This window comes from Penicillium atrosanguineum (assembly GCF_028827265.1).
Source record: "Penicillium atrosanguineum strain IBT 20685 chromosome Unknown utg000006l_segment0_segment0, whole genome shotgun sequence".
Taxonomy (NCBI): domain Eukaryota; kingdom Fungi; phylum Ascomycota; class Eurotiomycetes; order Eurotiales; family Aspergillaceae; genus Penicillium; species Penicillium atrosanguineum.
Window position 1 is genome coordinate 2,250,174 of NW_026623138.1, and position 26,455 is coordinate 2,276,628.

General features: G+C 50.4%; 10 protein-coding genes across 10 annotated transcripts; 7 read left to right on the top strand and 3 right to left on the bottom strand.

Annotated features, from left to right (window-relative positions):
• Positions 1 to 526: 526 nt before the first annotated feature.
• On the top strand, positions 527 to 2,465 carry N7443_008000 (FAD-binding oxidoreductase; the record flags this gene model as incomplete). The annotated part of the gene is made up of 6 exons (XM_056888056.1): positions 527 to 1,032; positions 1,075 to 1,151; positions 1,200 to 1,429; positions 1,482 to 1,580; positions 1,637 to 2,129; positions 2,179 to 2,465. 6 exons carry the CDS (start codon positions 527 to 529, stop codon positions 2,463 to 2,465), a joined length of 1,692 nt encoding a protein of 563 aa, XP_056739747.1.
• Positions 2,466 to 3,650: 1,185 nt separating this feature from the next.
• Positions 3,651 to 5,365, top strand: N7443_008001 (glycerophosphocholine acyltransferase; the record flags this gene model as incomplete). Its single annotated transcript, XM_056888057.1, has 2 exons — positions 3,651 to 4,573; positions 4,627 to 5,365. The coding sequence occupies 2 exons, from the start codon at positions 3,651 to 3,653 to the stop codon at positions 5,363 to 5,365; spliced, it is 1,662 nt and encodes a 553-aa protein (XP_056739748.1).
• A 566-nt stretch (positions 5,366 to 5,931) lies between these two features.
• N7443_008002 (MRS7 family protein) lies at positions 5,932 to 7,660 on the top strand (the record flags this gene model as incomplete). Its single annotated transcript, XM_056888058.1, has 3 exons — positions 5,932 to 5,998; positions 6,067 to 6,554; positions 6,626 to 7,660. 3 exons carry the CDS (start codon positions 5,932 to 5,934, stop codon positions 7,658 to 7,660), a joined length of 1,590 nt encoding a protein of 529 aa, XP_056739749.1.
• A 595-nt stretch (positions 7,661 to 8,255) lies between these two features.
• On the top strand, positions 8,256 to 10,225 carry N7443_008003 (NUDIX hydrolase; the record flags this gene model as incomplete). The annotated part of the gene is made up of 5 exons (XM_056888059.1): positions 8,256 to 8,369; positions 8,808 to 8,964; positions 9,015 to 9,041; positions 9,237 to 9,602; positions 9,936 to 10,225. The coding sequence occupies 5 exons, from the start codon at positions 8,256 to 8,258 to the stop codon at positions 10,223 to 10,225; spliced, it is 954 nt and encodes a 317-aa protein (XP_056739750.1).
• Positions 10,226 to 10,627: 402 nt separating this feature from the next.
• On the top strand, positions 10,628 to 11,986 carry N7443_008004 (uncharacterized protein; the record flags this gene model as incomplete). The annotated part of the gene is made up of 1 exon (XM_056888060.1): positions 10,628 to 11,986. The coding sequence occupies one exon, from the start codon at positions 10,628 to 10,630 to the stop codon at positions 11,984 to 11,986; it is 1,359 nt and encodes a 452-aa protein (XP_056739751.1).
• Positions 11,987 to 14,821: 2,835 nt separating this feature from the next.
• Positions 14,822 to 15,844, bottom strand: N7443_008005 (acetate uptake transporter family protein; the record flags this gene model as incomplete). Its single annotated transcript, XM_056888061.1, has 3 exons — positions 14,822 to 15,142; positions 15,207 to 15,369; positions 15,441 to 15,844. 3 exons carry the CDS (start codon positions 15,842 to 15,844, stop codon positions 14,822 to 14,824), a joined length of 888 nt encoding a protein of 295 aa, XP_056739752.1.
• Positions 15,845 to 17,506: 1,662 nt separating this feature from the next.
• N7443_008006 (non-canonical purine NTP pyrophosphatase) lies at positions 17,507 to 18,383 on the bottom strand (the record flags this gene model as incomplete). Its single annotated transcript, XM_056888062.1, has 6 exons — positions 17,507 to 17,575; positions 17,655 to 17,719; positions 17,781 to 17,817; positions 17,872 to 18,016; positions 18,076 to 18,149; positions 18,213 to 18,383. The coding sequence occupies 6 exons, from the start codon at positions 18,381 to 18,383 to the stop codon at positions 17,507 to 17,509; spliced, it is 561 nt and encodes a 186-aa protein (XP_056739753.1).
• Positions 18,384 to 19,928: 1,545 nt separating this feature from the next.
• N7443_008007 (uncharacterized protein) lies at positions 19,929 to 21,431 on the top strand (the record flags this gene model as incomplete). Its single annotated transcript, XM_056888063.1, has 1 exon — positions 19,929 to 21,431. One exon carries the CDS (start codon positions 19,929 to 19,931, stop codon positions 21,429 to 21,431), a length of 1,503 nt encoding a protein of 500 aa, XP_056739754.1.
• A 321-nt stretch (positions 21,432 to 21,752) lies between these two features.
• Positions 21,753 to 25,086, top strand: ams1 (alpha-mannosidase; the record flags this gene model as incomplete). The annotated part of the gene is made up of 2 exons (XM_056888064.1): positions 21,753 to 24,409; positions 24,462 to 25,086. The coding sequence occupies 2 exons, from the start codon at positions 21,753 to 21,755 to the stop codon at positions 25,084 to 25,086; spliced, it is 3,282 nt and encodes a 1,093-aa protein (XP_056739755.1).
• Positions 25,087 to 25,355: 269 nt separating this feature from the next.
• N7443_008009 (chromatin modification-related protein EAF6/MEAF6) lies at positions 25,356 to 26,223 on the bottom strand (the record flags this gene model as incomplete). The annotated part of the gene is made up of 3 exons (XM_056888065.1): positions 25,356 to 25,613; positions 25,675 to 25,899; positions 26,026 to 26,223. The coding sequence occupies 3 exons, from the start codon at positions 26,221 to 26,223 to the stop codon at positions 25,356 to 25,358; spliced, it is 681 nt and encodes a 226-aa protein (XP_056739756.1).
• Between the last annotated feature and the right edge of the window lie 232 nt (positions 26,224 to 26,455).

Genomic DNA, 26,455 nt, shown 5'->3' on the forward strand with positions numbered 1-26,455 from the left:
CTCAAAAAGGCGGACCCGGGGAAGGTAGAGCTGGGCGTCGTACGAGATCCGAAGTGAATATGTAGCTGCTCAAAGCTGTCGAATTCCGCCGCACATAAAGCACATTTACATATGTTGAACGATCTTGTTTCCATGATATCTCTCGGTGTGACGTGGTCAAGAGAGAACGATGCGGACTGACATGGGTTGCTTGCATATGTGTACAGGGGGATTTCCGGGGCGCCACGAGATCGGAAGTCGGGACCCCGCAATCCCCACGCGAAGCGACGCCAAACTCTGGAACCACGAATCCGGATATTCTATTTGCCCTTTGACCAGAGGTGGATAATTTCCCACTGACGATTTCGAAGCGGGAATTGCCCACCTCCGCCTTAGCTCAAGATCGCCATCTGGAGCCATCGATGCAGACTATGCAGACTACGAGGGCTGAAGTAAGATGTGCCGAATGGTATAAATACAAGGATGGGAACAGGGGATTAACAACAATCAACTCATGATAAGCTGCATACATTATATCCAATTGAAAATGGCCACTCCTCTTGCATTGCCCCCAAATACCAGTCCGGAAACCTTTAAAAACTTCCTGGCCGCAGTATCCAAGACCGTCGGTGATGAGAACATCAGAGTAGTGACGAGGCTTGAAGAGCTACACGATGGCACTTACCACGAACAACCCCGAACCCATGATCCCCATCACATTGTTGATCAGGACTATTTCCTAGCTTCGGCAGTAATATGTCCACGTTCTGTGCCAGATCTGCAGGCCATCGTCCGCATTGCCAACGAATTCCAAATTCCTCTTTGGCCTACTTCTATCGGTCGCAACTCTGGATATGGTGGCGCTGCTCCTAGGCTTCGCGGAAGCGTTGTTCTGGATCTTGGAAGACATATGAACCGTGTACTTGAGGTCAATGTTGACGGTGCCTATGCTGTTGTGGAGCCAGGTGTTACTTTCGCCGATCTTCACCAGTACCTGGTTGAACATGGACTGAGAGATAAGCTCTGGATTGACGTAAGTTCTAACTGGGTTTGGTAGTTTGCAACCTGGCTGTGAGCTGATGAAACTCTTCCTAGGTTCCTGATCTGGGTGGAGGCTCGGTTCTTGGGAATACTGTGGAGAGGGGAGTCGGGTATACACCTTACGGAGGCAAGTTAGGACTACCTCGAGTCCATGCGCTAAGAATACTGACTTTGATAAGACCACTGGATGATGCACTGCGGAATGGAAGTTGTACTTCCCAGTGGTGAACTGATGCGAACCGGCATGGGCGCTATGCCACAGCCGAAGAAGCTCGGTGAACCATCTGTTCCACTGCATGAGGAGCCTGGTAACAAATGCTGGCAACTATTTCCCTACGGCTTCGGACCTTACAACGATGGGCTATTCTCTCAAAGTAACCTAGGAATAGTGACAAAGATGGGAATATGGGTGAGTAGCCTGAAAATCACATCTCGGTTTCACCTTCCACTGACAATCACAGCTAATGCCTAACCCCGGTGGATATCAATCCTATCTCATCACTTTCCCTAGAGACGAGGACCTTCATCAGGCAGTCGATATTATTCGACCTCTCAGGCTGGTACGATTACTTGCCTTCCATTTTGGCAATAATGTACTGACGAAGGCCCGTCGCAGCAAATGATTCTTCAAAACGTCCCGACTATTCGCCATATTCTAATGGATGCTGCTGTTCTGGGAACAAAGACAGAATACACATCAACTAAAGGCCCTCTCGATGATGCTGAGCTTGATGGGATTGCTAAACGCCTGAATCTCGGACGATGGAATTTCTACGGCGCTCTTTACGGTCCTGAGCCAACTCGAAATGCTCTCTGGGGTATCATCAAAGATGCTTTCTCGGCAGTTAGGGGTGCCAAGTTCTACTTCCCCGAAGATATCAAGCAGAAGAGTGTGCTGCACACTAGAGACAAGACCCTACAAGGAATTCCGACGTTTGACGAGCTGGCGTGGATCGACTGGCTTCCCAACGGTGCTCACTTGTTCTTCTCGCCCATCAGTAAGGTATCTGGAGATGATGCGATGCTCCAGTACTCAGTTACAAAAAGACGAGCGCGGGAGGCTGGATTGGACTTTATCGGAACTTTTACTGTTGGTCTCAGAGAGATGCGTAAGTACGGGTTACCTGTCATGAAGGGCATACCGCTAATCTGGGACAGACCATATTGTATGCATTGTATTTGATCGCAAAGACCCGGACTCCAAGAGTAGAGCACACTGGCTTATCAAGACACTGATTGCTGATTGCGCAGCCTACGGCTGGGGTGAGTATCGCACTCACCTGGCAGTTATGGACCAGATTGCGGAAACTTACAACTGGAACAACAATATCCTTATGCGATTCAACGAGGCCATCAAGAACACCCTTGATCCCAATGGAATCATTGCGCCGGGCAAAAATGGTATTTGGCCATCCACCTACCAGAAGAGTTTGTACAAGCTTTGAATGTGTAGCTACTCCAGCTGTAGCCGGACCAAGGTGATACAATCTTGATGTCCCTAGATAGGCGGCTAGGAAATGTTATCCCGGGCGTATTAATTACAGGTTGCAATTTCAAATCAGATTGGGGCCAAAAGATGTCTCAAGAGACCTTGAGCAAAGAAAACAACGTGTTTAGGCCCCTTCCGACGGACGATCTCCTCGGTCAGGCCGGGCAGATGTACAGCTGTTTGCTTTCTGGTTAGATTTAGGGGCAACTTGTACTTAAGTTCCTGAAGACAAAGATCCCATTGCCACCTGTGGACTCCCGCCGGAGTAGGCCCATGCATTCCCTGGGATCCGTCCGCTCTTTGAGGCCCAGTGGCTTAGTCTTTAGACCGTACTCCAGAGATTTTTATCTCCACCTCGACGGTTGAAAAAATCACGTTAGAATATGGAGGAACTTTTAAGGGTTTGAGGCTGTATCTAGTCATTTCCTCAGGTCTCGTGGGACAGGGCTCAGGATTGTATGAGGTACGATATCTAGGCCGACACTGCTCAACAGCTTACATACCTTCCATCCCGTTGTACCGAGGACATTGACGCATGGGCCGTTTTGCCTTGCAGATTCGGAGATAGCGCACAGATGTACGAAAGTGTTGGGGTAGTGTGCCGTACCTCCAGGCTATAGATCTTCGTCATAGGTGTCCCGTGTCTACCGAGTCAGGGACCTCGGGACCCTGCAGTCAAGATCAGGAGCCTGATCGGGGCTTAGCTATCGTGGCCTAGCATAGCAGAACAAAGTACATGGAGAGGAGATGAAGATTGAATCACGAGTGAGTCAAAGATCATCGGCTTACCAGGGACTGATCGACCGGAAAGAGAAAGTAAATACGGATCGCCGTGCCGCCAACTAGCTTTGTGATTGGGCGCCTGTGGAGAAGCTCCCCAACCACTCATCTTCGCGACATCCAGCACACGTCTCAACTCATCTTCTCGCTGGTTCATCTTCATCCCCAACTCTAACGACTTGGGCGATTTCGTTGCATCGACCACAAATCAGTACTTGGGTCGCCAACCACATTTGTTGCTTCTTCCCCGCGTGAGCCGTGGTCGTGATCCGCCGATAAGGTAGGCTTCCTCTTGTTTGCCCCTCGGGTGATAAAAGATGGCTATGGCCACTTTGACTCCCTGCTCCTCAAAGACTCGAAAATGGGGATGCTAACGTTCGGTCGCTTCCTCAGCCGGCCATACCCTCATTACCGGGACGGCCCTACCATCTTCTCCTTCCAACAACAGTTCATGATGGAGGACGCTCGCGTTCAACGCAGAAAGTCCGATTCCACCATCGGTCCCGATTCAGTGGCCTCGACTCCAGCCGTCGACTATGTCGAGAACCCCTTCCTTGATGACTTTGATAACGATGACTTCTATTCTCCACCCGCCTCTCCCGGCCGCCTGTCGCGCAACCCGTCCTTCTCCAACAGCAGCTCTTACGCGGAGGATTGGGAGACTTTCCCGCCACTCGACAAGCTGAGCATCTTCGATCTGCTCGACAACTTCCAGCTCTCGCAACGCTTCGAGAAATGGCAGCTCGCCCTTAATATGCAGAAAGAGAAGGTGCGCAAGCAGCGCGAGAAGTTGCGGTCAACGGGCAGTTACGCCAGGGAACGCGTGGTGGGAGAAATCAAACGACGCGTGCCGACCGCAGACGAACAACTTGAAAAGTACCGCAGCCGTGTGAAGAATGGCGTGGACCGTCTGGGCAAGCAGTGGAGTAGGACCGCCACCGTGACGTTGCGTGAGAAGATCTCGTTCATCGCCGGTGTGCTCAACATCTTCATCAGCGGGTATCTGATGGGGGCGTTTCCACAGTACTTCTACCTGTGGTTCAGCGCCCAGTTGCTCTACTTCATGCCCATTCGTTATTTCACCTACCACGCCAAAGGTTACCACTACTTCTTGGCCGATTTGTGCTACTTCGTCAACTTTCTTAATATGGCAGCCATCTGGGTCTTTCCCAACTCCAAGAGGCTATTCATCGGAACGTTCTGTCTTACATTTGGTAATAATGCGGCGGCTATTGCCATGTGGCGCAATTCTTTGGTCTTCCACAGCATGGATAAAGTGGTCAGGTATGTTATACAGTAATTTTGGATATCGGATGTCAGCTAATATGGCTTTTCAGTCTCTTCATTCATATCATGCCTCCGGTGACTCTGCACTGCATCGTTCACTTGACCCCGATTGAGATTCTCAAAGAACGCTTCCCGGCTGTCTATGCCATCAAGTTCAGCAAGCCTGGCGATCCGGAGCACTACTCGCTCGGCGCTATGATCATCTGGGCAACCGTGCCCTATATCTTCTGGCAGCTGATGTACCACTTGATGATCACTGTTCGTCGGGCCGACAAGATCGCGGCTGGACGTCCTACCAGCTTCACCTGGCTTCGCAAGTCGTACGCCAAGGCGTGGATTGGAAAGATTGTTCTCAGCCTCCCTGGCGCGATGCAAGAGCCCGCATTTATGTTGATCCAGTACGCCTTTGCTGTGTCAACCATGATTCCTTCTCCAATCTTCTTCTGGTACCGATGGGCCAGCGGAATCTATCTGTCTGCCCTATTTGTCTGGAGTATCTACAATGGCGCCACCTACTATATCGACGTCTTTGGCAAGCGCTTCCAGAAGGAGCTGGAGCAGCTACGAAAGGATGTTCAGCGCTGGCAAAGCTCTCCTGACTTTGCAACCAGCCCGCTGGTTCTTCCGGACTACAATGGGCCTCGCAGTGGCGCGCTTGGTGCACCAGATGCACCCTCTCTGGAGAAGCGGAACAGCATCGACCGCATCCCACTCCTTGATTCGACCTTGGCTACATCGACTGCCCAGGAGGTCCTGACGACTGAGACCACCGTGCGAGAGAGGAACTAGGCGGGGAAATTTTCTTTCATTAATCGCTATTGATACCCCTGGCGTATTTGCTTTTGGTTCCCCGCACAAAGTACGCATTGACGGTCTTTTATATCATATCTTAGGTTAGTTAGCACATAGTTTCCCGGCTTCTACTTGCGTGCTTTGGCACGAAGGAAAGATGTTTGATTTTTGGCGACCCACATAGATCTCTATTATGTTCAGAATGTCATGATACCATGTTTGATGCCACACAATGTTCGTGAGATCCTACTTTGGGCAGTAAAACCCCTGTGGAGCCTTAGAAGAGATCGCCCTCTTCTGATCGGTTATCAGATGCGGCATTTAACTCCGACCAAACCCCGAGGCCGCTTGCGGTCACGTGGCTCAACGTGATCTCCAGGCTCGTCACCAGCTTACAACATCGTCCACATCATCCAGCCTAATTCCATCAACATACCTACTCAAACCCTGTTCTTTGTCGTGTAATTGACTAGGACCATCTGTTGAGTCCGTTGTTGCGCATTCCGCACGCCCCCTGCTCGGCCCTTCGAGCCTTCACCTTCCTCCCAACAATATTTCCGCAAATGTCCGCCACCATGAGATCTGTTCGCCTGGTGCGCAGCACCACCGCATTGCGGCCTAATTTGGCCGGTAAGTACATACTGGCGATGATCAAGATGTGTGACAGCCTTGGCTGACCTGCGTTATCCCCGGAACAGCTCGCACTCGCGCCAGCGCTCTCGGTCCAGCTTCGATTGCTGCGGCTAGCAGCCTTCTTTTCAACGGTCGCGGCATGCCGTCTACTGTGTCTGCTCTTGCCATTTTGATTCCCCAGCGTGGCTATGCTACTGAACAATCCACCTCGAACTCCACCCAGTCATACCCTCCTCCCGGCTTTAATGCTGAGCAGGCCAAGAAGCCGATCCCCGTGGACCAGGCGCAATCACAAACAGGCGCTCCGGCTACTAAGTCTGACGTTGCTCCCGTTTCTAAGGTGTCGGCGCAAAGCTCTGCGACCAAGAGCGAAGATCAAAAGGTTGCAGCAAAAAAGGATGCGAAGAAGTTGACCCTCGGCCAAAAGGTCAAGAAGGAACTTCAGCACTACTGGGACGGCACCAAGCTGCTTGCGACAGAGGTTAAGATTAGTTCTCGATTGGCGTTGAAGATGGCTGGTGGATATGAGCTCAGTCGTCGTGAGCACCGTCAGGTTCGTTCTAGCTCCGGTATTCTTCTACCCTTTTGGAATCGCACATGCTAATCTTGTTTCTGTTGTTATAGCTCCAACGTACTACCAAGGATCTTGGTCGATTGGTTCCCTTCTCCATGTTCCTCATCGTTCCTTTCGCCGAGCTTCTCCTCCCCGTAGCCTTGAAGATCTTCCCCAACATGCTGCCTTCCACCTACGAGGGCCAGAAGGCCAAGGACGCCAAGGCCGTCAACCTGAGCTCGACCCGCAAAGAGGTCTCTGGCTTCCTGCGCAACACACTACGTGAGAGTGGTCTACCATTGACTGCTGCCAGCGTGAAGAACGAGGATTTCGCCGACTTCTTCCGCAAGATTCGCACCACTGGTGAATCTCCCTCGACCGAGGATGTCATCAAGGTCTGCAAGATCTTCAAGGATGACTTGACTTTGGACAACTTGTCCCGGCCCCAGCTGGTCGCTATCTGCCGCTACATGAATCTGAACTCTTTCGGCACGGACGCCATGCTCCGCTACAACATTCGTCACCGCATGCGCCAGATCAAGCGTGACGATCGCGCTATCTTCTACGAGGGCGTCGACTCTCTTTCCGTTCCCGAGCTCCAGATGGCTAGCGCTTCTCGCGGTATTCGCACCCACGGTGTCTCTCCCGCCCGCCTCCGCGAGGATCTGTCCATGTGGCTCGACCTGCGTCTCAAGCAGGGTGTCCCCTCTACTCTTCTCGTTCTGAGCAACGCCTACTCGTACACCCAGGGTGGCAAGGAATCCGAGATGGCCTCCCAGATTGACGCCCTCAAGTCCGTGCTCTCCAGCATTCCCGAGGAGCTGTTCCACGAGATCGAGCTCGAGGTCCACAACGCCGAGGGCGCAGCTACCAACAAGCAGCGTCTTGAGGTTATCAGGGAGCAGGAAGAGCTGATCGAGGAGGAGAACGAGCAGAACAGCACGAACGAGACTCCCAAGGATACGGAAGATATCGACGACAAGGAAGAGACCAAGGTTGAAGCCTCTGCCACCGGTCCCGAACAGCAGTCTGCCGAGGCATCCGAAGCCCTGAAAGAGGGAGCCAAGGCCGATCAGAAGAACGAAAAGACGAGCCAGAGCTCGTAGGTTCATGAATAATTTGATTTTAGTTCGGGTTGGGGCTGGCTGTTATTGGCTCACACATATAGATATTGTTTTTTTACTCTTGCACCTCTTCTGTTCTCCTCCTGTGTTACTCTTGACTCTCCGCTATGTTGATAGACCTGCTGTTTCTCTCGTCATGTTTGCCCAATCTCCGACACACTCATACTCATACTCTTGCTGATACCTGATACATTCCTTGATTCTCCCCATCTTGTCGCGTTGTCTCATCTTTCCTGTCATACCCTGGTCGATGTGTTGGTGTGGGGATGCCCACCGCTTCCAAGCTTGGGCTCCGAAACAGAAACACCCGGGGTGGACAGTGGGGGGAGGGATTGGCTGAAGAATCTCGGCCCTGACGTGGTGATTCAGATGGGAAGAGCACACTGTACTGATAGACAAATGCACACAAGGCACCCTCTGTACTTATATTCGTGTTGTTCGTAAGATCGAGATCCATGTATAGGAGGTAGTTAATCAGAGGGACCATCTCGGCATTAGTCAACCTCGGCTACCCCAACGCCTCACCTTCCCCGCGTAAACCCTGGGCACCTTTTAGTCCGATCTATACGACCCTACCATGCGGCGGTTCTTCCAGAGCACCCATCGCATTCGCAACCCCAACTGCAGCTTCAGCACTAGCCCATCCCGACATCTCGCAACTCGCATGCCTCCACTAAATCCCGCTTCCCAGGTACGTGTGTTACGCTTACGCTTTCCTGTGCGTGCTCGAAAGCCCGCGTGTGCGGAATTGCAAGACTGTGGAATAAGAGATTACACGTCTTGTCTTGTCTTTGATCCACACGTGTAGACATTTGAGTTCCGCCGCGGTCTCACCCAGTCTTGAATCGTGGCTCTTTTCGCGGTTCGCGGTTCGCGGTTTGCGGTTCGCTAGACGCCTGATGGGGTGGGTGAGACTTCGTTGATCCCGTGGATGTCCATCCCCCTTATGGCTTGTGGGTAATGGCTGCTCTGACTCTGGTTCTGAACCGGCGACCCGGGTCGCGTGGCCTTGCATGATCCCGAACCCGAACGTGAAAAGGGAAAAAGAAAAGGAGAAGATAAGAGAGGGGGGGGAGAAAAAGCAAGCAAAAAGAGAAAGACTAACTTGAAAAATCGTCATCTTAACCAGGAAGCCATCCGTCGACTCAGAAACTATGTCCCTCCGCCAACGGCGTACGAGCAGGTCCCGCTGATCAGGCGGGCGGCGGTGCTTCTCCTGCTCTATGCCGACCTTACTGGGAATCTCAGAATCGTGATTACGATGCGGGCCAAGACATTGAGTTCGTGTACGTACTCGTTTTCAGGGCTGCTGCACGACATGCTGACCCTGGTTTAGATGCAGGAGAAGCCGCATTACCAGGAGGTACGTTCGGCATTACGATTAAAGGAACCCCCCTCGGGAAAAAAAGAAAAAAAAAGAAGAAAAGAAAGACAGCTCATTCCCAGGACAAAAGCGAACAATCCTAGCAAGGCTGCCCTGTTTACCCAAGACAAAAAGGGGGCCTAAACAAATCAGGCAATAGGTAAATAACCTCGGAAACCGACTAACACCAAACAGGCCGAGCAGACACGTTAGCGGAGACGCCGTTCCAGACCGCACGCCGCGAAGCAAACGAAGAGATCGGCCTTCCCGAGATCGATCTGCCGCGCCCCTTCTCAGTCGAGCATCTCTGCGAGTTGCCGGCAAACCTTGCCAAAACGGAGCTGGTCGTGCGTCCCTGCGTCGCGCTTCTTCATTCGTACGACTCGGCCACCGGAGAGAATGCCGACCCGGAAGTTTCGCTAATTCCACAGTTGGACGCGAGAGAGGTCGCTGAGGTGTTTACGGCGCCCTTCCACTCATTCTTGGACTTGAGGCAGGAGGGGAGGGATGAGGAGTGGTATCGCGGGTCGTGGAGTTGGTGGCATAGTGAAAATTGGCGCAGTAAGTTCTCCTCTCTCCTTTCTTTTCTTTTTTTTCCTTCCCTTTCCTTCCCTTTCCTTGTTTTGATGCCCATCATTCCCTTGTATAGATAACCCCTTAAGCTATGCTGTAGAAGGCAATCCCTCAACACATGGATTAGCTGTCAAACCGACCCACCGACCCACCTACCCACCTTGTTTGTTGAACTAATTTATCTAATTTGAGGATGGTACCCTGGTTTTTTTGTTCTTTTGTTCTCTTGATCCTTTTCCTATTTTTCTGTTTTTGTTTTTGTTTTTTTTTTGGGATTTTCTATTATCTATTTCGTCATTTTCCAGGGCTGACATCCACTAGTGCACCAATTCTTTGTTCGCACCAACGCCTTCAAGCCTCGCGGCGACTCCGAACATGCCACGCTCCAGGAACGGGGTCAAGGGACGCGACGGGTCTTTGGCATGACGGCCCGCATAATAGTGGATGCCGCGCGACTCGCCTATGCACGGGAGCCGGAATTCGAGCATAATAGCCACCTGGGCGACGAAGAAATGATTGCCAAACTAAGACGCATGGGTCGATTGAGCGAGACCCGCACGCCCTCGGATGAACTCACCCGCGAAACCATGGAGAAGGCCAAATTAAGTTAGTCGCTGGCGCAAGGTCCGAGTCGATGTGCCTTGCTTCCAGTTCGTTTGTCAATGCCCGATTCTGTTAGCTCCCTTTCTTTCCTAGCTTCCTAGCCTTCTCGGGCTTAATGTCGATAGATTTCCCTAGAACTAGACTTCCCCCTCTCCACAGAAGTCGACCTAGAATGTAGGCCCTGGCTGCCTTGATTACTCCACTGCCACGTCTCGCAAGATTATGTCACTTTACCTTAATCGTACAGGTCTTCTCCTCCTTGCAGCCCCTCGCGTTGTGTCCGTGCCCTTGCCGATCGTCTCTACTTGACCTATATTATCGTGGCCTTCGCTTTGTTCCTGTCAGCCGTTCTCGTTGTCTCGCTTTCCTCTCGCTTTGTGGTCTATTTTTATAACCCCGTGATTCCCGCCATGCTACCAAACTACCCGTATGCCCAGGGTAGCCACCGCATGGCCCCCCCAGTGCGGCCATCTCGGTCCCTAGAAGGTCTCGAGCGAGTCATTCCGCCTTCCAAGTTCCCCACCCGCGACCTATTTCTCAACAAACCCTTACCCGCAAAACCGGTCCCTGACGAGCCCGCCGAGTACTCCTCCGGCATGTGGTCCGACTCTAGCGATAGCGAGAGTGAAAGTATCGTCGATTCAGGGAGTCCGAGTGAGCCTCGCAATTCCACCGAGTCCTATCCCATCTTCGTCAGCTCCGGTTCCGATGACTTCAATATGGTTGATCATCCGGTACCTGTAGATCAGCTTAGTTTGGGTCCGATCCGCACTTCTCCACAACGCTTTCTCTCCAGCGACTCGCGCACAGACTCGATCGTCTCGGAGGTGTCTGCCATCTCGGTGGTGTCTGGGACAGATAGTGTGGCCGAACCGTCGGATGCTCAGTACGGTAGACCGAGCCACTGGACACAAGGTCGAACGGGCACGAACCACTACTTTAGAGAGAAGAAGTGGGATTTCTTCCCGGAATTGGCGACCCCGTCAGCTTTGCAGGCCAGTGGGCGAGCCAGCCCGGGTATCAAGACGGGGAAATCACGAAAGAAGGAAGGTCGGCTGAATCTCGCGGCTAAGCGGCGTCGATGGCATTCTCTCGATCGGGCAGGCCTGGGACTAGCTCACGGTGTTCGAGATTCGATCAAAACATACGTCCACCGCACGCTCTCGAAGGACTCGGGCGAGGGTCGCGACACCAAGGCTAAAGAATCACCACGGCCACGAACAGCCCCATTCGACCAACCCAACGATCAAGAAACATACCCCCGACCAAAGACTCAACAATCATCCCTGGACCTAGCCGTCCAACTACGGACCTTATCAATCTCAACATCCTCCAGCCCCCTCGAACCACCCTCAAGCCCCCGCTCAATCCGTACCCAACGCTCAGTACCAATTCAACGGCCAAAGCAACTCGCAGTGCCCATGTCACCGTACCAAAAGTACGGCTCTGCCATTTGGGAAACCCCCAAGAAATCAAACTCAAAGCACACTCTCCACCTATCCCCCAACCCAGACGCTGGCCCCTCCTCACCAGACTTCATCTACGCGAACCCTACACCGCCGCTCTCCCCATCATTCAAGACCCAGTTGCATCAAAATACCCGAAATGCTGCACGCGCACTGCAGGGTGGAACGAGCCACGTCCTCGTCGCTCCTCGATGGCGCAAAGCGCAAAATCTCGGAATCGAAAGACGAGCGGAGACGCGAGGCATTGAAGTCTCAAATCAAGCTTATTGGTCCTGTGAACTCGTACTCCTACAACCAGGGTGATCCTTGGGTATAACACCTTACAACACATCTTCTCTCTTGGTCTTTTTTTTTATTTTAGTTTATTTTTTTTCTAATACTCTCACTGCATTGGCTTGGCTTGGCTTGGATTTGGATTTGGATTTGGAACTATTTCTCACGACGACTACGACATGGTTTTTGGTTTTGGTTTCGGACACTCACTTTTGATTCCCTTGGCTCGATCCCCACATTGCATCTCATTGGACTGGTTTTTCCTTTTTTTGTCAATCGATTAGCATACATGTACACAGGCGTTGGCATGGCCACGGCCAAATCTGACTTCTCTCATTCCTACTTAGGAATCTGCGACAACTCATTCATCTACCTAAGTAACCACCTAAGAACCCAATACAGAAGGCCACAAGTATGCCCAATCATATATCCACCTCAAATCCACATTCGCAGTCCCACGCCATGCAGCGCAATCTGCATTCCGTGCTTGGATCTCCGCCGCCTCGCTAGCCCCATTTTACCAGCGTCCACATAGACATATGCAGCACATCCTCCGATCCAATCACTTCCCCATAAAGTAACGAGGGCTAGTAAACGGGGCTGCCAACGGTCAAAATCGTGGGTCCGATGGGCCTGGTGGGCCTCGAGCCGGGGGCACGGCCTGACGTCGAAATGGCGGTCTGATAACCTTCGAGATTACCGTGCGTGCCCCTCGCTAGATATCTCATAATTGGGGGTCGAGAGGATACATGTCACCGACTTTTGAGGGTTGGGCTTGTGTAACCGTGCTGGGGGATTATTGGTTTTTGTTTTCTTTTTGTTGATCGTTATCAGTCTTCTTTGCTGGAGAGTTGGATCGTCATGCAGCTTATTTTCCGCTATTGGGGTAGAGCTGGGGTAGTCCTTGTACCTTGTGCGGGGTTTACTGTGCATGGTTGATGTTTACTGGGCGTTGGGCTCTGTGTAGACGTCGAGGGTCTAGATGGGACTTGGCTCCCACTTGGACATGCTGTCTGAAGTTGAGTCTGCGCTATGACTGGTTGCTCACACTGGTTGTGCAGGGTAACCAAGCACCTCACGTCATGTCTGACTGTTTGAGGCTCTTAGATTGCTGTGTTGCTACAGTACTTTCCGATTCAGTTACGCCTTCACGCCTTTACAACTTGTTTACCGGAAAGAACTGAAAAGGTATGAGAATCAGCACCTGGCAGACCGTTTTCTGGAATAGACTATGAATGTTTCGATACGAACCAGGCCTATAACCGCCACGAGTGTATTGCATATGAAACTGCTAGTTACATACACGGCCTTGGCTGGGCCCTTCTGGCCTTCCTAAGCTGCATCCAGGATGCACTACCGGATCGAGTAGAGTAAGATATTGAATATCTGGGTAGCTATATTAGGTAAATAGAAGGTCTATAAGTCTCTGACAGTTCTTATAAACAGGTGAAAGACCAATTTGGTGACAACAGATTCTCAACAAGCCGCCATCCGTAATTTAAGGATATTCTCAATAAATATAACCGATAAAGGAGGAAAGTCTCAACAGCCACACTTTCATACCTTTGATGTTGAACATTGATGCTTACATGAATCCCTTTTCCAATCTTATCTGGTCTATTATAGGCCTTTGATGCAAATTGAGCATTCGGCCCTTGCACTTCGTTTGAGATTGATTTTCACATCATAACTCACAACAATAGCTTGCGGTATCGGCGCCGAAGTCTTTAAATATATTCATTCATAATCCTGGTCCCGCTCGCTTCATTTCACTGTCTGTGTTTGCGGGGATGAGTACTTGGACTCAATACACTGTGATCCCTGTGCCTTGACTACGGATCGCGCAGTGATCTGCCTCTGGCCCCATCGATGGGTATCAGCTCAATCTTTTCAAAATCCACACTAGTTGTCTGATAGAGTAGCCAGACGCAGGCCACCTTTGTCATAGCCTAAATCAGAAATCTCGTATAAAATTAGAAGACAGCATGTAATCATCTCAGCTCGTCGCTTATCACAGAAGTCATCACAAGAGCGTACCCACCCCCATAGTTCCAGATCTCGCTAGAATTAGCCGGTTTCATCTATTTGTAGGGCCTTAAACTACCAATGGCTTTTTCGTATTTTTTCTTCTTTTTTTTAGGGCGTTTTTTGATATAGAAAGTGCCAGAGTATTAGGATCCCCTACTCGACATCGCCCCTAGGCGATCTACGGGTACACAATGTTTCATCACTCCATCTAATCCACTATATCTTGCTCTGTCAGATTTTCTATCTTGTAGTTGAGAGTATTCGAATCTGACCTTGTCGTTTGAATTGCAAGTTTTATGTTGAGCGAGATTTATGGAATTCACTGGAAGGCCATGTACCACCACTGATTAATCAAGGTTTGGAAAATGCTCTTTGAAAGATGTGAAATGTAAATTCTATTAGTTAGGTTTCAGAAAAACCTGCGCTTTTATGATGCCTCCTTCGGCGATTTCTGATCAGCACTGGCTATACTTTGGAGTACTGACTTGTCGACGTGCCGGTGAGCCAAGCGAATAGTTCCCTCCGCTACGAAAGCGCGATGAAACCTCGCTAGGACTGGTGGTATGGCCGAAGAACTGCTCATTCGTGTTTTCCTGTGGTTGTCACAGGGAGCTAGGCAAAGGGCACCGCTCTGAACGGTATCACACAAATATGTGCGGGTGAAGGTACGGACCCGAAATACCCAATCAGCAAGATTAAGGAACCCAAAGTGGGTTTGCTTTGAACGGTTGAAAACTGAACCCTGGTCAGCGAGAAAGCACTTTGGAGCTTTAGATTGATCAGTACTCACCATAGAAGATTCGAATCTTCTGATAATTCTTCCTCGAGCACGTCCATTCACACCTCTTTATATTTGTTCGCCTGGTGAACGTGATGAACAGGCGACCAAGGGAAGTGTCCCAGAGGAACGGTGAAGAATCCGTTGCTCTGATCGAAGACACCAGCAAAGGCATTGTACCAAGCGGTGATGGCCGCCAATATACCGCAAACCCCGCCTGCTTTCTGCAACGCAGCAACCATTCCTGAAGATGAGCCGCAATGGAAATGCGTAATTGCCAGCAATAGGTAGTTAAGGTCGAGGAAGAAGAAAATCAGGAACATAGCGATGCTGGACTTGAGTGTACATAGTAGCATGAGGGTTGTGAAGATAAACCATGCCTGTTTCTATGATTAGTATACGGGTCCCTGGGCCGAAAATGGCTGAAGGGGGACATCGACGTACCATCATGAATATCCCCATCAAGACCTCAGCTTGACACGACTCGATCGCTTTCTCAACTACGGGATTGGTGGTGTCAATCTCGGACAGAGTGGCGAAGGTAATCCAATAAGCCCCAAATGAGCAGAAAGTAGTCGCGCCAAAGGTGTTTCCGAGTGCCATTTCCCTAGTTGGTGTTATTCCATGATTCCACCCAACCGAGGTACAACAACACCACTCATAGAGAGCCTAACATACCACATTCCGGCCAGGAACTGACTTATGCCACCATAGATCAAAGCCAAGCCAATATTAATACCCGTTACTGTGCCATTCGCCATGTACAGGTTCATGGCATTCGAGACAAATGAGGTGAGTGCGAATGCACATAGGCCCAATGGAGCTGGGTTGGCGAACTTTCGTACTACTTCGGGCTGGGCGACATGTTCCAGGTGTTTGAAGTGGTCTTGCTTGAGCGATATCTGTGGTTGTGGTATGTTTGGTGGCAGAGGTTCGTAGTTATGGGCAGTTGGTGAGGCAACCGGTGAAGGGACTGGGGAAGCCACGGGCGTGGAAGCTTGCGATTCCACACTTTGCTGGCTGTATACTGTAATGGCCGGCTGAGCGGTTTTCAGGTCGTTCATGTTAATGAGCTGTTCCATTAATTATAGTTTTCCGAAGACGAGGCTGGTGATCAGAAGCTGTGTGTGAAGTGAAAGGCTTAGTGACAGGCTTGAAACAACGAAAACGCTTGTCGACAAAGATGCGAAACTTGGCTGTGTATTAGTAGGGGCTGAGATGCTAGATATTCTTTCTAGATGCGCAGTGTTCCCCAGCAAAATTCATTAAGCGAGAAATCAGGTTTTGCCACAAAATCTAATATGCTCTTCACAGGCCAAGAGGAAGACGCCGAAGCCCGGGACAGCGTCATGCGCACATCTCAGTCGAGCTAGTGACAAGTTAGTGAACGAGTTTCCCGGCAGTGACATCTGAAAAGAGCATTTCAATCCTACAGTGCGAGCTATAGTGTAAAAGATTGATCTATTGCAGTTAGTCCACGGGTAGTGCCGCGGAATTGCTGGGCCTTTATTGGTTAGGTTCTCCGCGTCAACACCGGCTGGAACACTGTAGAACCTGCATCGGCGTGAATAGATGCAAGATTTGGTCATTGAGGGCAATACGCATGCTTGAAGACTAATCTAGCTCACTTTGCACTTTTTCTTTACCTTCTACACTCTTGCACGGACGTCACCTGCGATGCGCTGGCGGGAAACCATGATTTCTCGTGGGTTGTTAAGCGGATGGCGTACGCGCCGATCGTACAAGAGACTTTTTTAACGTAATAGTCCTAAATTCTCCGATCGTGTGATTCTGGAAGATCCCCCACTTAGCGTTTTTAGATGCTCCTGTAGCTCCTTGGATGAGGCTTAAATTATCCATAGAAATCTCGTTACTTCAGCGTGTTAGCCAGGGTATTCACCCAAAAACCATCATTCTGGACCATCTCTATGTCTATGGGGCTTCAGTTGGTCGGGGTTGCCTGTTTGGCACTGCAAGGATCGCTAGTGCGGAGGACGGCGGGCTCCGCAACCCCGGACCTGTGGCTCCCGCAGGGTCAGGCACCTGTTCCCCAACATTGAAAAACGCCCAGGTGACCTTTCTGGGTACCAACAAAGAGTAAAAATACATTGGTCTAGGCTCTTGTGGAATCATCTCTGGAGAAAAGCTTTCAAGATGATCACAGACTAGTCATAGCGCCTACAGTGCGTCTCGAAACTGGTGCGACCACCTACATTCTTCGATTGATTCTCCAGCCCCACCACCAAGGTACACTATATTGGGAGTTGTTCCGGAGTACCCCTATCGGTTGGACGTGTATGGCTTCTTCCTTAGATTGCATAGTACTTCCAAGTATGTATTCGCTTGTAAATTCAATACATTCACACCTCCATACCCCACCTCCAAAACAACCTTCCGAGGGAGGGGTAGCTTAACAATCCATCACGAGTGGTCGAACCAAGATGGCCACGAATCTAGCTCCTTCAAAGCATGAGCTTATTTATGACATGATCCACAGTGCTGAACTATCTAGTGGGGGTGGACAAGACGGGTTGGTGGGAAGGGGTGATGGGAGGAGATCTGACTATCTGGATTGTTCCACCGTCCTCTTCCACTTTCATCTCCGCAGCCTTCGTCCACATCTATATCTTACATGGCGAAAGCCTGATACTGCTGTAAAGAGGTAATACCGATAAGCCAAACTAGTTCTCATTTTTGCTTTTCACGGCATTTAATGGCTAAGTAAGTTATATATCTATGACTACTTACTCTTGGCCTTCGGCCAACCACTGCTGCAATTTTACTAGCGCCTTGTACCCATGGGAGATCAAGTTCTGATTAAGGTATATTAGTATGAGACTGCCTGCGATATTACCAATTAAGACAGGAACTAGACAGCGTGCAAGATCTTACCTTCTCCTCCTGCTTCATCTCAGCAAATGTGGCTCTTCCATCATACTCAAAGATAGGGTCCCAGCCTAGGAAGAATCATAAGTTGTAAACCATGTTTCTGTAAGCAAAGGTTAGATATCAACTTACCAAAGTTCGTTGGGCCTCGTGGCCGCACAATGACACCCTATGTAAAGGCAGTCAGATTCGAGTTAAGAAGATAATGCTGTGTAATTTTTACCTTTGTTTTCCCTTGGAATAGGATAGGCTTAGCCCCGGGTCCCCGGCAGAACGCAAACGTGCATATAGCTTCGGCTGTCCTGTCCTCAAATCCATCGAGTATCTTGTTCAAGCCTTCGAGGCCTAAAGAATCGAGGAAATATTTTCTTGACATCCGTTATGACTCGTTTAGATCGGAGGGAAGTATTTCTATTAGGAGGCATACATATAGGGTCCAGGGAGACCCTTAAGTGCACTGAACTCGAGCGCACTGTCTTCGACTAGGACAGGTCCATTTATCTATTCCGCCGTGAGCTAATGATGATACAATATTTGAATAAGGGTAATTGGGGAAGAGATTACCACCTCAGCTGCCCGCCTGGATTTTTCTTCAGCGATCTCCTCGATTGTCCCCTGGATCTCAAAGATATCCACTGCCTGGTTGTCTACCTCAATAACGCTACCAAGGATAGCCCGGACTTCGGCAAGCTTATTTTTGTTTCCAGTGATGAAGTTGAGCTTTGTCAAGGTCATTGTGAACCTTGCTGGCTTCAGACCATATCACGAATGAAGTATACCCTCGAATGTAGTAGTCTTGGTGCCAAACGGTGTAGTTCCACTTTAGCTCCCCTTTGGCAATTTTCGAGATAGTGGTAGAGTTATGATCCTTGGACCTGGGGAGCCGACAGGCAGTGAGGGGCACAGATCGCATGTGTATCGCAGTTTCGTGTAAGATATAGTATTATATGTCACACAGTCATTCTGGCGAAAAAAGGGAACTATCCTACACAAGGGCGGCTTACGACTTACCCAAATACACATTAAGAGAGTTTCAGATACGGACCGAGAAACCAAGCGTTGTGTCCATCGGGGAATCTGTTTTCGATTCTCTCGCAGGTGAGGGCCTGACTATAGAGGGCGAGTATTGCTGTACAAGACAAAGTAACGTATTATATTTAGAGAGAGTCACTGTATTGATACCGATACGGGAATATTAATATTCCGGGTCTATCCTAATATGGACTAGTAAGTTTTGGCGGTGGGGCTGGAGAATCAATCGAAGAGTGTAGGTGGTCGCACCAGTTTCGAGACGCAACTGTACATGGAACTCGTTCCGATGAACTTTCTTGTTCGTTGCTTGAGTAAACACTTTGCCACAATGCAAGGTATCATCTCCATTCATTTGTCTCTCTGTACCCTCGCCCATGCTATCATCTGCTCTGCTCTTGACATCGCAGACGTCTCTCAGGGCCAACAGGTAATCCCATTGACTGAAAATCCATGACCAGGCTGTCGAAGGTCGGATGGAAGGAGGGCAACAAGATGCCCTGGCAGTAGTGTTTGCAATTTGCCAACTAGGTCTTCCTCCAAGAGCTCAATGTCATTCGGGAACAAGCCAAAATCAAGAGAGGCTTCAAAACGGTGTATGGGGTTAGTTTTTGAGGCTAGCGTTAATGCGGTATTATTGGCATCTTTCTGCGATAAAGTGGAGGTGATCTAGTAGATTAGGTCGAGAGAACTATATGGAGCTCAGGTCTATAAAAGCTGATTTGATTGAGTGAACAGGTCTGAAATTGGCAAAGATGAAAGTGGTGACACGGGTGGTGGGGTTAGAAAGAGAATTGAGGAAAGATGGAAGTCTTTCAAAAATGAGAATCACAAAGTTGTGAGAGGGGGTGTAACTACGTATGTCCCAAAATCTATATTCCCAACAGTTCATAAATACAGAAACAACATTTTTCTATGCCCAGGTGATGTGTGTACTCCGAAAAAAACTTCAGAACTACCCTCTTGAAACGTCAGAGCTAAGCCCGCTGGCCAGGTAGAGAGATCAGATATCACGGCACGTAGTAAACATAGGTCATAAACAAGCCTGCATACATATTCGCCTGAGTTCCCAAGGCTAATTTTGTTTCTAGGTGTGAGTTCATACATATGAAGCGTCGCCATCTCCTTTGAGCTGCGGAGCCTCACTTCCGTCCTTGAAGGGCCAATGCAGATATGAAGATCCCACAGATCTGTTAAGTATTGTTTTTGCCTTTAAGCACGATAAAATTGGATACAGAGCTAGACTGAATGATGTCGAGTGAGCTTCGAAGCAGTCAGCGTGAGTCATGGCTCAATGCGGGGCGGGGCCCGCGCTCTTGGGTCGACTACGGAGCAGTCTATAAACGCGACTGGTTCATCTTTATAATCGACAGTATCAATATCCAAATAATGACAGAACAAAACATCCTTGATGTGCAAGGTCAACAGCCTGGCCTGTACAAGCTTTATACCCAACTATGCTGTGTCTTCCCAGTTGCCGAGACCTCATCTCAGGATGCCATTATCTCTACGCTGAGAAGTGGAATGGACCGATTGCGCGACAGCTTTCCATGGCTGGCTGGCGAAGTCGTCAATGAAGACGCAAGTGACGGGAATACGGGTGTGTACCGTATCACGCCGTCGGACAGTATTCCACTTGTTGTCCAAGATCTCCAAGACGACGCCTCCGCCCCGACAATGGAAACCCTACGGAAAGCCGGCTATCCATGCTCAATGCTGGATGAGAATATCTTCGCACCAGGTCTTACTCTTAACCTGCCTACCAACTTTGGTCTTGCAGCCGAGTCCGCATTTGTGTTTGCCATTCAAGCGAATTTTATCGCCGGCGGCCTAGTTCTCACGTCCATGTCACAACACAACGTCATGGACATGACGGGCCAGGCTCAAATTCTTGATTGGCTATCAAAGGCATGCTACAGCCTGCCTTTTACGGAGGAGGAGGTATCTCTTGGCAACCCCGACCGGACCAGAGCCATCTCCTTGTTGGATGAGCCGTACGAACCAGGCCCCGAGCTGGCTCCCCAGATGCTACCCCAGCTAGAGGAGCCTGCCGGTGACCTGGCTTCATCGCAACTCCTCAAGTCAACCTGGGCATATTTAAAATTTTCTGCCCTTTCACTAGATGAGCTCAAGTCTTTGGCAACATCGACCCTCCCATACGGCTTTGTTTCCACCGATGATACTATCTGTGCTTTCCTGTGGAAGTGCATCTCCCGAGCCCGAATCCCTCGCCTGCAACCCGGTGCAAAGTCCACTTTTGCACGTGCAGTTGATGTCCGGCAGCATGTGGGACTTCCTGCTACATACCCCGGTATGCTGCAGAATATGACATACAGCACAAACACGCTGCAAGACTTGGGAGATACGCCCTTAGGCACTACTGCTGCAGAACTTCGCGCTAAGCTTACGTCCAAGGACAGAGATCTGGCGTACGCCACACGGTCTCTTCTTACTTATATTTCTCGCTCAAAAGACAAAACAAAGACGTCCCCTATGGCGAGTGTGGATATGTCGAGCGGCATTGCGCTCAGCTCATGGTCGAAGATCAATGCTTATGACCTTGACTTCAACTTGGGACTTGGCAAGCCCGAGGCAGTACGCCGACCGGGCTTTACTCCCGTGGAGGGTCTGTTGTACTTGATGCCAAAATCCCCGAATGGGGATTTAGCTGTTCAAGTCTGTCTTAGAGATGAGGATTGGGGGCGGTTAAGGATAGACGAAGAGTTTATGAAGTATACAACGTATCTTGGATGATATCACTGGGTGATGGAATTGGGTGGCGAAATATTTGTAACCTACTATAGATTTGAATGTGACTCAATGCAAAGAAAGCTTGATATGATTTGAGAAAGGATCCAATCCATGGATAAGTGGACAGTGCCTGAAACTGAAACCCTTTTGGCCCCGCCGATCGCAGCCTCCGCATTCCGCCATGCCTCCGCATTAGGAACTCAGCTTTCTCCCTTTCTCCCTACCTACCTCGATTCTTTCGGCTGTTCATTGAACTTCCTGATACCTCTACTGTCTTTCATTCTATATCCCAATCTTAAGCAACACTGTTTCTACATCGCCGTCATGGGTGGGGAAGCTCCGCATCTCGCCCCCGCTCCAGCTTCCACGCTACCCCGGCTCGCCGAGCGACCGGTCGGCCAGCGCATCACCAAGATCTACACCGATCGACTCAAGCAATTCACATCAACCGGTCAATATGAAGGTCAGAACCTACTCTCCAAATACAGCGAAGCAGTGAATTCCGACGAAGATCATGTCAAGCTGTCCGTCTACTCGGTCCCGGACCTTCAGCGGCCGTCCTTCGATGAAGCCACCTCCCATAAATTCGAGCCGACTTCTATCGGAGAATCATTCGGTCCTAGTTGGTCGACCCATTGGTTCCGGGTTCGACTTACGATCCCCGAGGAAATGCGCGATAAGGAACGTTTGGAGTTCCACTGGGATGCGAACAATGAGGGATTGGTGTGGTCGGAAGACGGCCGGCCGTTGCAAGGTCTGACCGGTGGTGGAGAGCGAACTGAATGGATTATTCCCGATGAGTGGCGCGATGGAGAGGAGCATATGTTCTACATTGAAATGGCCTGCAATGGCATGTTTGGAAACGCCCCCGGAGGGGACTCGATCCAGCCACCTCGACCGGACAAGTCCTATGTTCTCAGCAAGGCACAAATCACCGCTGTCAACCTGGATGCGCGCGCACTATACTATGACTTCTGGATTATCGGAGATGCCTCTCGAGAATTTCCAAGTGATTCCTGGGAGTCCCATGAAGCTAACATGGTGGCCAATTCCATAATTGATGCATTCATTGCCGGCGATGGAAGCCAAGAGTCAATCCTTGAAGCTCGCAAGATTGCTCAAAAATATCTCGGCGATAAGGTCGATTCGACGGACGTTTATAAGACTGATACTCAACCGATCGTGTACGCCATCGGTCATTGCCATATCGATACCTGCTGGCTCTGGCCTTGGGCTGAGACCAAGCGCAAGGTCGCTCGATCATGGTCCAACCAGTGTGACTTAATGGAACGCTACCCTGAGCATCGCTTTGCTTGCTCCCAGGCACAGCAGTTCAAATGGCTGAAGCAATACTATCCAAGTGTCTTTGACCGTGTTAAGCGCTGGGTCAAGAAGGGTAACTTCCAGCCGATCGGCGGTAGCTGGGTCGAGCATGATACCAACCTACCTAGTGGAGAGTCACTGGTGCGACAGTTCCTCTACGGCCAGCGATTCTTTGAAAGCCACTTTGGAAAGCGATCCACCACGTTCTGGCTGCCAGATACATTCGGTTACTCTACCCAAATTCCTCAAATTTGTCGCCTTGCTGGCATGAGTCGATTCCTGACCCAAAAGCTCAGCTGGAACAATATCAATAACTTCCCCCATACTACCTTCCAGTGGGTCGCGTTGGATGGTAGCCAGGTGATGTGCCACATGCCTCCCGCTGAAACATACACCGCCGAAGCCCACTTTGGAGACCTGAAGCGCAGCGTCACTCAGCACAAGTCCATGGATAAGGACAAATCTTCTTTGCTGGTCTTCGGCAAGGGTGACGGTGGTGGTGGCCCGACCTTTGAGCACCTGGAGAAATTGCGCCGATGCCGCGGTCTCAGTGACAAGATTGGTACACTCCCACGAGTGAAGATGGGCGAGTCCGTCGACGACTTCTTCGACAAGCTGGAGGAAAACGCCGCTAATGGTACTGATTACGCTACATGGTATGGCGAGCTCTACTTTGAGCTGCACCGTGGTACCTATACCACCCAGGCGAACAATAAGCGCAACAATCGCAAATCAGAATTTTTGCTGCGCGAAATTGAGCTCCTGGCTACCCTGGCTACCCTCCGTGGCTCTGACGAGGGGTACAAATATCCTAAGCGGCAGATCGACGAGATGTGGGAAGGTGTCCTGCTTTGCCAGTTCCACGACTGCTTGCCCGGTAGCTCTATTGAGATGTGCTACGATGACTCGGACAAGCTTTATGCTGATATCTTCAAGACCGGCACTAGACTGCGCAAAGATGCTCTCGCTGCACTTGGAATCACCAGCCCAGGTGATATCCAGAACTTGGTGGCTTTGAACACTTTGCCATGGCCTCGCACGGAAATGGTGAAGATCCCCGAGACTTTGACTAAATCAGAAGGCTCCAAGTACGCCCTGGTTGAAGGTTCAACTGGAGTTCTCTCATGCCAGCCGGTTGATTTTAGGGCCACCACCGCAGTCACGGTGTCCGAGATCCAGCCTGGTGTGTTCCGTCTTGACAATGGTAAGCTGAAAGTTGATGTGCAAGGTGGCATCATCACCTCGCTATTTGATGTTGAGGCGGATAGAGAGATTGTCACCAAGGGTGGGAAGGCCGGACAGCTAGTCATCTTCGATGACAAGCCTCTATACTGGCAAGGATGGGATGTGGAAGTCTTCCACCTCGAGTCTCGAAAAGAGCTGTCTAGCGGCGAGACTGTCATTGCAGAGAACGATCAACATCGGGTTAGTCTGGTCACCCAGACCAAGATCAGTGACAAGAGTTGGGTCAGAACCACCATCAGCCTTGCCGCTTCCGTCTCCTCTGAGCCCTCGCGCGTCGAATTCGAGAGCGAGGTGGAGTGGCATGAAACCATGAAGTTCCTCAAGGTCGAATTCCCCGTGGATGTGACCAACACCGAGGCATCCTACGAGACCCAGTACGGTATCATCCGTCGCCCAACTCACTATAACACAAGGTATGTACTTTTCACCTTCCCAGCCCACAAAATACTAACTAATCCTTTCCAGCTGGGACATGGCCAAGTTCGAAGTCTGCTGCCATAAATGGGCTGATCTCTCCGAGCACGGCTACGGCGTTTCCATCCTTAACGACTCTAAATATGGCTTCGCTACCTGCGGCAACCTCATGCGTCTGTCGCTCCTGCGTGCTCCTAAGGCACCGGATGCTCACGCCGACATGGGCCGCCATGTCATCCGCTATGCCATCCTTCCCCACAGTGGCCCTCTCGACGACCGGACCATTCGTGCCGGTTACAACTTCAATCAGCCTCTGGTTGTGGAGCAGGCCAATTCCCAGGTCTCTGCTTGCAATGCCGCTTTCAAGGCAGTTTCCATTCACGGTGCGCCTTCTGTTATCATGGATGCTATCAAGCGTGGTGAAGACGATGAGGATGTCTCCACTGGTGGTCTCCCCGCTCGCTCTGGTCAGAGCGTTATCGTGCGCGTCTACGAGTCTCTTGGCGGGAAAGCTCGTGGTACTCTTCGTAGCTCTCTACCGGTCAAGCGTGTGTGGAAGTGCAACGTCCTTGAAGATGATGAAGAAGAACTGGTAATCCAGAAAGTTGACGATTCCACTTCGGTGGATATCCAGCTCAGGGCGTTCGAGATTGCTACATACCGTCTCCAGCTATAAGCTCCCCTATGTAGTACCTTGCTTTTCTTTTTTCTGCCTATTGGACTACACTATCCTTCCTGTACACAGTCCTTTCAGCCGTTATGACACGTTGATGAATAAAGAATGAACAATTTCGACGCATTCAAATCTTTTGAAAAGTTCGTGATATACATAATAGAAAGGACGCGTTTTTCCTGCGCCTTAGCTTCTTCAACTCCGAAATTATTAAACCCAGAACTCCAGCCACATAATGCAAGATTCAAGTACATCAACAACAGCGACAAAGATCAATCTCTCCCGTAGCTGATCTTCAACCTCTTGACAGGCGGTTTATCGCCCCCATCATCGGAGAACTCATCTGTCTGGTTCTTGCCCTTTGTATTCTTCGATCCACCAGATGCCTTTTTCTTATTCTTTGACGAGCCACCAGTGTTCTTCGCACCATCGTCACCGTTAATTTTCAGAGGGATGTTACCGCCAGTAGTCGAAGTCGGGGTTGCGGCGTGGGAGGGCGTTGTCTGTGCGGACGAAGGACCGGGAGAGTCCTACAATAAAAGCTTTAGTATTGGCAGTCTTTACAATCTTTGCACAGAGAGATTCCCTTACCATCATGTAGCTCGCGGAACTTTTGGAGAACACCCGGTCTGCATCTGTGACTGCGGCCTTTCGGCGTCCGCCGACACCAGAGCCTAGACTCAGCCCGGAGGCGCCGAGACTTGAGCCGCTTGATGAGCCCTTGATGTAGTTGTCGAAGCCTTTGATGATGTTTCCGGCGGTTGTTTCTTCGAGGTAGGATTGTTCGAAGCGGTGAATTTGGTCTTCGAGTTGGGCCTTTAGACACTTAGCTCACAGTCTTTTCCGTTTATTGAGGTACAGAGTTTTTGTAGTGAGGGATTAGGGATTTTGATGCTGGGCCTTTCGTCGCAACCGGGTAAGGCGCGCGGAGGTTCAACTCACCATGCACCTGTCCATAGCGCGCTTGTTCGCAATCGTATCTCTCAGTTCTCGGCGCAGTTTCTCATAGTATGGTAGCCCGCGATTCGTGCTATTTTGGTCAGCAGGCGCATTTGTGGTGCCCGCGGTTGCGCCAGTTGCTGGTGCTGCAGGCGCGTTAGTCGCGGGCGTGGCTGTCTGAGCAGGGGCAGTGTCTGCCATATTGGAGTGTGCGAGGATCGAATTGAATCAAATAGTGTGAGCAGCAGACTTCACGCAACAGTGGGGTAGCCGGTTTTAGTAGAGCGAGCAGCAATTGCGGGAATGCGAGGGTGAAGCTGTCGGCCCAGAGATCCTTATCGAGCCGTAAGTGTTTGCACAGTTTGCATGTCTGGCATCATCCTCATCGCCCCTCGTGTTTACTTCGTGTCAGGTCACGATATCTTGGGGGATC